Here is a 12,716-nt window from a genome sequence, read left to right on the forward strand (position 1 = left end):
TTGTTGTCAGGTGCAGAAAGGAAAGGAGTTGCCGTTTTTTGTGCCTGTCAGCACTGAGCTCCAGTCTGCAGATGCTGGTTTGTGCTGAAGGCTCCTCATCTTTGTCCTTTTGTGAGCTCAGTCACCTGCAGGTGACTTTCTATGCACAATGATAATTGTATTCTGAGAAAAAAAAAATTGTTAAACGAGCTTCAATGGATTTTAAGGTCAATTTTACAATGGAAGTAAAAAAAACATTTTATTGAAGAATTTTTAAGAGATTTACTTGTTTTATCGCTTAAATAATAATAATTAAAAAAAACAGTTTTTGACCTAAAAGCTGTGAGCAGAACTGTGTGTAAATTGGACTCATATATACTTAGGTAATCTCTGTTAATTAATATATCAAACAAATCTTGACCTGTTAAAATATGTCTCAACCGAGCTCAATGTAAAATATCCTGCAGAATTAAAAAATGTTGTTAAAATGAATATTTGTTTTCTCTCTATTGTTTGTATTTATTTGTCATACAGGCATTTTTTTACAAAAAATTATTTTTTTGGTTTAAAAAAAGTTTTGAATTTTTTTGAAAGTAATTTTCAACTAACAGCTGTAGGACATCAAATACATTTCAAAACAAAGGCGTTTTTTTTTTTTTAAGATTTACTAAAATGCAGTTATATGTATTGCACAAATCAGCCATGATGAAGTTTCTTTTTAAATTGTTCTTTATTTTGATATAAAACTCAAATTTTTACCATACAGAGCAACTCCAAAACATGAAAAATAAAATAACAGTCAATTTAAAACAAAAATTGACATTATATGTTGAAAAGTTAAATTCTAACTCGAGATTGTTTAAAAAAAAAAAAAGAAAAGGTTGTTTTGTGTGATTTTTATTAAAGATTTTTTGGTCTTATTTGAAAAAAAAAATAGACTTTTAAAAAAATTATTCATTTATAAATATTCATTTAGAAATAGCAATTATTTTTGGTCAAATTATTTTTTTTGTCAAATGTGACTGCCTTAATTCCGTTTACTATTATTTTTTTGCTTATATTTAATCTTCACTTCAGTTTTTCTCTAACAGAATTTGTCATCATGCACAGACATCTGTTTCATTCAGAGTGATCACATAGACTAAACACTTGAATCTCTGTCTGTTGATAAACCATTATATTACAATATAATCGTATACATCGTAAATTTAGTGCCTTTGTTTCCATATCTATATATCATTAGGTCTTCTATCAATTGTCTCAGCGTGGAATAAAACATACTGATAGCATGAAATGAGCTCATATTTCACTTAAAGAACTGGAGCACTAGATTTATTCAAACTTACATATACATCTATGCACATCTGCTGACATGATGGTAAATTAAAGAATAGAATACATTTTTTTTCATTTGCAACAAGAGATTGTATTTTAGGTTGCCCTAGTTGTTATTTTCCTTTTTTCCTTTTGTCTGATCTGCTTTTCAAGAATTCTCTGCGATTAGCTGCTCTTATATGAAGAATAATAGCAAACATGTTTGCATTGTAAAAAGGGATGTTAAAAGCTCAATGTAGGAGGGATTAATGTGATTATATATTATGACTATATTTAAAGCTTCATACTGTGTCTTAAATTTCTATTTTCTTCTGTAGAGAATTCGCTTGTTTGGTGATGATTGAGCTTTAGGTTTCAAATTACTCTTGGTTCTTTCCCCTCGATGTCCTCTGTAGCTCGTTTGCTTTTTGTCGTGGATGATGACTCAGTTCTGTTGTTTTTCACATACAAAATCTGCCCTAACGTCAGAGTTACTCGATCCTACCAGATTAGAGAAACCACACTGGTAAACAAACATGTGGAGCACCGAACAACAGGATCGGCATTACAGCCACAGCCTGCTGCCAGAAAAAGTTATTTTAAACAATTTCTCCAGTTTTGAAAAACATTTTGTCTTCTTTCCTCTGTAGTTGCTGCCCTGGTGGACGCTTCGCTACATCAACCTCCACCAGCAAATCCTGGAAGCACGTTCCCCACAGCTCCTGGACCTGGCCCACAGCTGCATGGAGAAAGGTTTGTGAACATACTTCATGGTTCTGACCCGCTGCAGAACTAGGTCACTGACTAGAATTTTAGCAGATTAAAGTACTTTTTTTTCTCCTCAGTGAATCATCTTTTTATCAAATTTAATCCACCATGTTAAGATCTGTTACAGAAAGTTTGATTAGCTGCCTGTTGGCACATAATTCTCATCATGTGATTTTTTTTTTTTTTTTTTTCTTTTTTGTTGATTGCATTGATTATATATGAGACCTGGACTGAGTGGCCCCTCCACACTGGGATTTCAAGCTGGAAGTACCCTCTGGTTCTAAGAAACCAAAACCCTATAGACTTCTATAGAGAAATAAACAGCCGTTGACTCAGACTAACACGGACCAATCACTGTTTACTGATCATTTCTGGCTCCAACATGGCGGTGTCTGTACTGGGAAAAAGTGGTGCCTGAATTCATTTGGTTGGAACCGGAAGTAAGCCATACTCCATGGGCCATTCCACCCTCACTTGGTCCAGTTCTCTTACGCAGTCAATGGTTGGTTGTAATTATGTTTCTTTTATTTTAAAAAATCAAATTGAAAAAACAGAAAAAATCCATTACAAACTAAATCCTGACATGATGCCTGCAGTTGGTTTAAAAACTAAATGGAAAATTGCCTAAAATTACTAGTTTAGCCGTTTTAAAGTTTTTTTTCCAAGAGGTCCCTGATGCACACATCAACGTCCAGAACCGGAAGTGTCACTAAAAACAAAAACGTTATTTTAACTGGCGACCCCAATTTCTCACAGTTTTAAGCTTTAATAAAAGTTTTCGTATCAATTCTCAACACTTTTGGGTTAGGGTCGGGGCAAGTTGAATAATTTCTGCTTCTGGTCGCTGATGTAAGTCAGCATCTTGTCCCCCCTGCTTTTTTGGGGGGAGTCCTTCAAAAAACAAAACAAAAAAAAAAAACCCATTAAAACCAAAAGTCAATCCGAAGTGAAAGGAAAGTGCCCTTTCTGTTTGATTGAACTTTTCTAACTATGGTCCTGATCTTCTGTGAGGAACTCTGGTCATGAGACACTACAGAGAGAGATGCTGAAGTCATGTGACAACCAGCTTATGGCTGAGCAGGAAGTCTTGTCACGTAGCAGCTCCGTCACCGTCTCCTTTCAGTTGTTTTATGCAGAAAGAGTCTCAGAAAGCCCTGTAGCTTTCTCTTGTTTTGGGCGGAGAGGGTTTGTTTGGCCGCCGTCTGTTGTTTGACGGTTAACAGACTGTGAAGAGTGAACAGAGGCTGCTGGGTACAAAACAGGCTGATCATATTCCGGAGGAGCAGTCGGCCACACAGCCTGTTATCAATGACTTGAGAGAGGAGGTGTGGGAAGCATGCAGATGGGTTTTCTGAGCTGCTGCTGCGTTGGAGTTCGGCTACAGAAAGGGTTCCCTCAGCTCTTTTAATCACAGTGTTCATTAGCAGTTGGACAGCTTTAATTAACCGTTGTTAGTCAGAGCTTGTTGTTGCTTATTTTTAGCCGTCACAGTTGTTGAATTTCATTTTTTGCCGCAGTCGAGGTCTACTTTAATTAGACATACAAACTCATGAGGCTCTTTTTAAATTTGTAAGGGTTTCAAGTTGTTCAGATCGACTGGCCGTAGGAATCAGTCCAACGGTTTGTCGTATTGTGACATCCTGACTGGAACGACGCACACAGACCCAGGAGATGCCAGCAGGCTGCAAACATTCCTAGTCAATGACCATTTGTATTTGTCAAAATGAGCAGTAGCACCTTAAAACCAGAACATATTTCAAAAGTAATCCTGCATAGCTTAAAGAAAAATCAAGACAATAAATAAAAACACAAGTAGTTGTTTTAATGTTTTTTAATTCATACACTTAAAGATGACTGTTTTTATGCAGTAACACACAACACCAGAACACATTTCTATCAGTGTTTTTTTTTTTTTTTTTTCTGTCAGGTGTCAAACCCGTTTCTCATTTTGGACTATGGCTGAGACTATTGCATATTCTGGTTTTCCTCTAAAAATAATTGGGGAAATCAGTTTGATTTATAAAGAATTTATTTGGATTATGGTACAAAAATTAGTGTCTGTCTCCTATTTAAAAACAAGAATTGTGTCTCCCACAGACCTGTTAATTTTTTCTTTAAGAAACTCTTCTGTCCTTAACATGTTACCTGTATTAATGTCACCTGTTTAAACGGTCATCTTTGTAAAAGACACCCATCCTTAAACATTCAGACTGCAACCACTGTACCATGACCAAAGAGCTCTTGAAGGACACCAGGAACAAGACTGTACATTAAGCAAGACTGGGATGAACCAATCTACAATCAAGAAGCAGCTTGATTAGAAGAGATAAGCTGATGGAGCAAGTATTTTGAAGAAATATAAGGTCACTGGCAATCACATTCCACCTAGAGCTCACAAACGGACAGATCGCTGGTTCCACATGATCTATTTATTAGTTCTGACACGCTTTAACTTTTGGTCAAAATTGATTGATAAATGTATGTTTGTGGAATAGCAGTGATACAGGCGCCATAGTCCACTCCACTGGCAGAGGATTGCTTAATTGCATGTAAGAGTGTCCTCCCACAGGTAACACCAACAAGGTGTTCACACGAGCGCACACGCATTATTTTGGCGCCAAGTTACCACTGCTCCGTCGCGTCTAATCGCAGCTGTTCCACTGCCTAATCACAGCTTAGCGCGGACGCAAAACGCCACTCCTGCCTCCTGCCTATCAAGAGTAAGAACGGCTCGTCGTCGTCTGTAGTACGCCAACTCCTCGCCTCTCAAAGCGGAAACCGCGGGTCGATTCTCGTACTTGGTCTCTGGATTTCAAGACAACAACTTCACTCAACATTATTGGATTTTGCATTTAGTTTGCTTTTATTTAGATTTATTGCATTTTATGATGCCTAAGAAGAAGGGCTCACAAAAGAAGAAGGCTCTCAGGAAGGCCATGCCCAAGGTGTCTTTGTCTTCTTCTCTGGGCAAGGGCATGATGGAGTTGTACTAGACGATTTTCTTGGTCTTGTAGCATAAAAATGAGGATATCCCTGCGCTGGGGATTCATGTATACCCCATGAAATCTAGGTTCCAATTGACGGCTTTTTGTATGGATCCGAGGCACGCGATTAGCGGTGAAGCAGGAGTGGCTAGGCAGTGAAACATCAGTGGTACGAATGTGGTCATATGTGTATAGAACGTGGAATGAACGCAACAAAATCAATAAACAGACGCTGACAGACTGACAGTGGAACGGCTGTGCTACAGCTGTGCACGAATGCAAAATTTTGGCGTCCATGCGCGTGTGCCGACGTTCGCTTCATAGCCCAATCGCAGACTGGCACTGCTCTTTCATGGCCATTGCACGACTGTACCACTGGTACCACAGGTACCACACGCGGTCTAAATTGTGGTCTAAATTTTTATGCAGTTCAAATTTTTTTTCCGCGTGTAAAGGCAGCCATATACGACCGTTGTACTACCAGTCCACTGCGTCTGTACCACTGGGATGACATTTTTTCCGTGCTCCAGCCGTGATATGGCAGTGAAAGTCAGTGGGACCGGCTCTTTACACCAAGTAAAATTATTAATTTATCCTCCAATTAAAAAATGGTTTGAACTTTAATGAATTAAAAAGGAAGTCATCCATACGTCACTACCACATCTGAGTACCTGATTGGTCAGAGTTTGATCTGGTTTAACTCTCCACGTGAATGCGAGGCTTTTGAACGCAGAAGCCCAAAATACATATATATGTGCACTTACGTAAACTTTTCATTGGAAGCGGTCGCTCAAACCTGCATTTCCAGTGTGTGAACGTAGTATCACAAGACACTTTAGAAACTTCTGTCCAACTTTTGTACAACTTGTCCTTAATAGTCACAGTTTAGCGGATTTAGAGTTAAAGTTTCCCCTTGGCTGAATCAGTTCCCTTGTTGTCTCTTCCAGCTCTTAGTTTTTCCATTAGCAAACAGACTTTTACCTTGAATGCCCCCCATGTTCACATGTGAAAGTATTTGGTGGATGCAAAAGACGTTTTTGTGCCTACTTGCTTGATTCAGGTGGAATTTCTAATTTATGAATGTAATTTAATAAAACAAGTTCCAAGGCTTTCCCTCAAGATTTAGGAGCAGCTTTATTCTTTGCAAGTTCACATTCAGTATCTTTGCGCCTTGGAATGGAAACTCTGCAGTTCTCCTGCTGCACCCGAAGGCTTTTCTGAACTCGTACATTTTCTCTTTAATGAATATAAAAAAGTCCTGTCTAGTTGCTGGCTCTGGGTGCCATCATCGGTGGCTTCACTTCATGAATGTTGAACAGGGATGACAGCGTATGATTTCCCATCATGAATTTTACACGTCCTCTCAGCTTTGTTTCCCCCGCCGCTCTCGGCCGAGCACGAGCGCTCCGTCTCTGTGACAGAGCTGAATTAATAATCAGATCAGAGGGACAGAGGGAGGAGGAAACGGGCAGCTTAGAAGATGAGACAACAGTCGCTGCTCTCCTCCTCCTTCCATTTCATCCTCCCTCAGTTTGTCTTTCACCCATCGCTCCAAGGTCTTAAGACCGAGGCTGGAAAGACTTTGAAAACCTTTTTCAAACAAGTCAGTCTGCCTAAAAGCCAACTGGAGGATTTGGATAAGAGTTCTTGCTGATCAAGTCAAAGACATAATTCCGATAACACCACAAAATGAGGACTTTCCTTACTTTAAAACCAAAAAAAAAAAGATCTTGTCCTGAAATGAAGAAATATGTAGTCCTGCCTATAGACTTAATTAAGGACCATTTAAAATTCTAGTTAAACTGGAACTTTTAGTGGAGCAGTTTGCCTTTATATCTCCAGCATCACTCCTGAACATTTACTGCCTCTTCAGTCCAATATCTCTGTGTTTACATGCTTCTTGTACAACAACTTTAAAACATTTCTGCTGTGGCGTTCATTATTACACAGGGGTGTCGAACATACGGCCTGCGGGCCGTATCCGGCCCCCTAATGGTTTAATCCGACCCAGTCATGAAGAGAAAAAAATATGGGGATGTTAAAAAAAAAAGCAAGTTTCTCGCCCATTCCTGTGGCAAGTTATGGTTCTTTGAAGAAATTACAAAAAATGTGCAATTCTGCCACTAGGGGAAGCAAAGGAAAAGCAAGACCGACATAACAAGAAATGAAGAAATTGACATGGTGAAGGCCAAAAAATGCCAAGTATTATGAGAGAAAGGTGTTATAACTCACAAATATCCACACCAAGAAGCACAGAATGATTTATTTTCTGAGGTTCAAAAAGATGTTTAAAATGTCAAATCAGACTCCTAATAGAGAAGGCATATTTTCAATATTCCAATACTTATGAAATTCCATAAGTAAAACCATAAACCCATCCATCTCGGCAAAGAACTTCTGAAAAGTTGTCTTTCAGATGAGAGACAACCTCCTGCTTTTCGACATTTGAGCCTGTCTTGGAGATTTGATTTTATTTATTTATCTGGAAGGTGTTGCCGCATTTTCTTCTGCAGACTTAGTTTTCAATAAATATTATATTTTCAGATGGACAGCAAACATTTTCTCACTTGTTTCAGCACTGCTTTCAAGCCAGTAGATCAATGGACATCAACAACGTGTGCCAGTTTTTAAAACTGAACTTTGGAACAATGTTAAATGTTGCAGTTTTATTTGAAATGTGCTGTTTTACCTTATTCAGTTTGCCAATTTTCTTCTGAACTAACAATTCCACACATTTTCTGACTTGTGGAGACTAAATTAAGACCAGTTTGAGACTAGTTTGAGACACTTCATCCTGTCATTTCTCTTGAATATATTTCATTAGCCTTCATCTCAGGCTTGATCTGTTCTTGTGATTTTGCTTATTTTCTATAAGTAACTCTAAAAGTTCGACTTATAGAGGAGCATCATACTTTTGAATGTCTTTGACAAATACATGTTCAGTAAAAATTAGGGCTGTCAGATTTGTCGCGTTAAAAACGCGTTAATCTGACATATGCTTGACGCCGACAATTTTTTTGACGCATTAATCGCGGATGTTTCTCATACGTTCCTTTCCATACCGCGCGCGCGGGCGTCCCCCCTTTAACTCACCGGCTGCTCTCACTCGATCACGGGCGGGTCTCCAACCAACGAGCTGCGAGCTAAAACCGGCCGGCGCTAGGACCTGGAGAGCTCCTGCACCCTAACCCGGCTCCGGTTCGCGTCCAGTACCACGTCTGTTGGCGCCGCGTCCCGAGAGCTGCGGACCCCCGACGTTCCGAACAGCAAGCGCACCGGGGGACGTTTTAAATGTTCTGGAGGTTTAAGCGTGATCCAGCCCCAGCATAGCGGTCTGTCTGCCGGCATATTCATGGCGTGAGCTCCGCTGGACACGTCGCTGCATCGAGCTGCAGCCAGAGAACGCGGCGGCAGTAACAGACTGTCAAACTATCCACAGTGTATCCCGCTTTTCTCAGTCTTTAATGTTTTAAAAAACAAAAGTTAATTGGAAATGATAAATCTCTATTTCATTTATTACTGTAGTTCAGCAGAGGAGGAAAAGATTTGGTCCTGACAAAAAATGAACATGAAAGTGTTATGGAAATTTTATTTTTGATGTTTTATATTTTATTTTTTGTGTTTTGTATTTTATTTTACTTAATGTTGATTGAAGTTTTGAATTTAAAATGCCCTTCACTTGCACTTGGGCTTTTGTTAGGCATTTTATGTTACAGCCTTTTATTGTTAAGAAAGTTTATCTCAATACAATGTTACAAAATAAAGTATTTCTGATTAAAACTATTAGTTTTGCCATTCTTGTTTTCATAATTAATGTAAAACTGTTAAATTGTTAAACTGTTAAACTTAAATTCCATATTTTTTTCCTTAAAAAAAGGCCACATATCAATTTGCGATTAATCGCGAGTTAACTCGGGACAAATGCGATTAATCGCGATTAAAAAATTTAATCGCCTGACAGCTCTAGTAAAAATACTTTGACACCAGATTGATTTAATTGCCGTTCCTTGAAGACAAAAGTAGAGATCAGTTCTACATTTTGTTCTTTTCCCAGTGTTCAAACATCAGTCTCTGCTGTCTGCTCAGAGGAATCTTACTCTCCAGCTCCACCTGGAATGTGCCTACCTCAGTCTGACCTACTACGAGTACCAACCAGCCAAGGAGCACATCAGGAAAGCCCAGGAGCTCTCTGGACTCAGCACCAACATGACAGGTCAGTAACACGTACTGTAACTCCTCTGGATTTCCGTCTTATGTTATTCATGCCGAAGCATTGTTTGAACATGATTTAGGGGCTCTTGGGAAACGAACTCGTTTCCAACAGAAGTTCCTGGCTCAGCTCATTCTGGAGGTCACAAAGAATCAGGACGATCCAGATCAGACGGGTGATGAGACCGCTCCCACTCCGCTCGCCTTTCTGCCAAAGGTATGAGGTTTTCTTGTCTTTCTTCAGCTGTGAGGTTTTGATGTCTCATTTACCAGACTGAGCCTCCTGCTGATAACAGGGATGCACAATAATATTGGCACAGTGTCAGCAGATAACTGCATAAAAAGATCATTAACGAATCGATCAAGATGACCATGAAGCTGCTCAGTGCACTCACAACCGACTCCAGAAAATCAGCCATGTTGTTAGGACTTGTTAGTTTATCAGTCTGTTTGCACAGTGAAGACACACACTTTAAATCAGCACCTTTATTTACTTTTCACAGTTGTTTTTTTTTTTTTTGCACACCATAAACATTCTCACCACCTCCACTTGGCATTATTTACGCTATCTGATTCTGGTTTGTATGCTGGCCGTTCACAACAGTTTCCAAATGCCAGACAGTTTATTCACTTGAATTCTGAGCCTTAAGTGAGAAAAATTAGGTGCATAAGGAACTGAAGTGTTTCCTTATTTTGCTTGGTGCTGACTGAGTTCTAGTTTATACTGAAGATGATTTTTGAGGTGCTGAATTTCAATCAATGAAGGCTTAAAAATGGCTTTACTATTATCAGTGTCGGCTAACACATGATTGAAAATGTCAGAATATTGGATTTTAGAAAAAAAGGTAGCATTGTGCATCCCTGGATGTTATCTTTTGCCAGAAATCTATAATGTATAAAACTTAATCTACATCGTTGTCAGTCGTGTCACCATTATGTTGAGCTGTCAGATAACATGATGCAGTTATGTTATGGCCTGAAACCCAAAACACATTTATAGTGATGCTTAAGACCAAGAGCACCCATCTAAAGATTTTTTAGATTTTGTTGTAATGATGAAAGTCATCCAGTTCACCAAACATAATAACTATGAAAATTAAAACAAAACGACGTGCGTCAGCTACAGTAGCCTACAAGATGATATGGTGATATGACCATCCCCGTTATAAAACCACAGCTGCTTTTTTTTTTGCTACCCACTGCAAAACAAACTAAGATCAAGAAGAGTTTGGATGAAAGTCCAAGAATGAACTTCCTGATAGAAACTCAGTCCGTTTGTGCCAATGTTTTAAAAATACATTTGTGGTCTACTATCTCAAGTTTGTGCGTGAGCTTCCTGCGTGCCCACTACAGATTTGCCCATTTTCCCCGCCAAAATGTTGTATCCACTCGTAAGGGTAGTTATGATGAAGACGTTTATCTGCTCATGTCAGCCTTGGTCACTCCCTTCTTTGTGACCACTGTGTCTTTCCCCTGAGTGTTGATTATGAGTGAAGTGCTGCTAATTGTTTCTCAGTATGAGCACTGGACGTGAGAAAGAAATCAGAAGTCTTCTGTAATCCTCAGTAACTCTACTTAGTGAGTTGGGAAATGTAGCAACTTGACCCACGACTCAGGAAACGTAACGCTTCATGCATTGAAAGATGCCTTTTACCATTTAAGAGGTCTACACACCAATAACTACTGAATGTTTAAACACTGACTGGACTTTAATGTTGTATTCTTTCTGTATTCAGGAGTAAACATTTAAACTTGTTTCTGGGACCTGCTTGATTGAGGTTTCACTTTTTCAACAACTCCAAGTCTATTTGGCTACAATTTTGTCATGACACATTGGTTACACCAGGTGCTCATTCTTTGGCAGTGCCATCCCTTTTCTTGGTTTTTACTTTTTTAATGTATCTTAGAGATTTTTGTGGATTCTCTTCATCCTCTGTTCACACAATATGCAGATCATTTCAAAGTTAAACAACACCTGAATCCTACAACATTGGAACTTTTGTCCTCCTAACAGCAAAGGTCATTTTTACTGTTAAGGATGTACATTATTCCACTATGAACACAGAAATCCGTTACTATTCTGATTTAATGAGTGCACCTTAAGAACAGTCTGTGATGTTAACTGCAAAAAAATATGTCCATCACTATATTGAAGACAAAAAGTCATAAATCCCATCAAGAGAAAAGGTCTTCATAGATTTGATTTTCATCATCTGATTTTACATGAGTCACATATAATGTTCTGCTAAGTTGATTCTTAGTAGCTCAGGAATGAAGCATTGATTAGATCTTTTTATGATTCTAAATCCTCCTCGTCTTTGCTGGAGTGTTTCCACAGAGCAGAGTCTCATGGCTGCTGTCCAGCTCCCATTCTCTCCTTTCTGTGCTTAGAGTGCTAATGCTTCTATTACTGGAGGAATTGGACTAAATGGGCTCAATAAAGATTGTCATTAGCTAGACCCCACTGGCTTCATGTCTTAATGGAAAGAGGTACGGTAAAAGTCTTCATCAGTGGTGAGACAAAAGCTTAGAATGTAAAGAGTCAGTCAACTTTTTATTGAAGACCATTGTCACAGTGCAGTTTTGGGCTCTCGGACCCAGGGAAGACTTTCCGATGGTCTTGTGTACTTACTTCAACATGTGGTCAAGAGTGACTGACTAGATGTTCTTTTTAAACAAATAAAAGTCATCTTCAGGGATAATTATGAGGGTTTTTTTGGATTTAAAAAAATGTAGGTTCTTGAATGCAATTTTAGCGTGCTGTTTTCAGACTGGACTGTTGCTACCCAATACTAGCACATGTACCTACAGTTGGGAGAGGACTGGTGCCAAATGTCAAAGCTGTTCAAATCTCAGGAATCTTTCTCCAGGTTTTTTCTTTCACAGCCCAATTCCAATATATAAAAGGCTTGATGTCATATAATGCCGGCCGGCCACAAACCAAAATGATTAATTTCTCCTTCAAATTCAATTTTCAGTCGTCTGGCACTTCTGTAGATCACTAGCAAATCCAAGTCCCTGATTGGTCAAACTTCAACTGGTTTAACTGGAGTATTCAGTGACCGCACATTTTGTATGTAGAGCCCGAAAAAAGACTTAAAAACTTGAGTAGCGATGCATGAATGCAAGAAGATTTTTAAACACAGAAACTCAAAATGTGCATTAACTTGTGTTTACAGAGACTTTGTATTCAAAGTGGTCACTTGAGCACGTGTTGCAGAAGCCAGTGTGAACGTAGAATATGATCCTCTTGGAAAAGAGGTGGAGCAGCTCTCAAAACCCTCGTTTTCACTGAACGGTCTGGTCCAGTTTAGAATGCTCCACGCAGATCCAGGGTGAAACTAACAACAATGGAGGACATCTAGCAGCTAGTTTTTTTCCCTGCTTGCCTTTTGGTACTTTGTATAGGCTATACAAAGCATGTAATGTTGTTTGAAAGAAGAGAAATACAGCCACTTTCTT

General features: G+C 38.9%; 1 protein-coding gene across 1 annotated transcript in view; it reads left to right on the top strand.

Annotated features, from left to right (window-relative positions):
- Positions 1-12,716, top strand: part of ttc27 (tetratricopeptide repeat domain 27) — a 74,820-nt gene that overhangs the window by 21,376 nt on the left and 40,728 nt on the right. The window contains exons 5-7 of the mRNA XM_024264040.2: positions 1,944-2,046; positions 9,100-9,258; positions 9,338-9,471. Coding sequence (XP_024119808.1) covers positions 1,944-2,046; positions 9,100-9,258; positions 9,338-9,471 — 396 coding nt within the window. The remainder of the gene's footprint in view (positions 1-1,943; positions 2,047-9,099; positions 9,259-9,337; positions 9,472-12,716) is intronic.

Source organism: Oryzias melastigma, linkage group LG15 (assembly GCF_002922805.2).
Source record: "Oryzias melastigma strain HK-1 linkage group LG15, ASM292280v2, whole genome shotgun sequence".
NCBI lineage: Eukaryota > Metazoa > Chordata > Actinopteri > Beloniformes > Adrianichthyidae > Oryzias > Oryzias melastigma.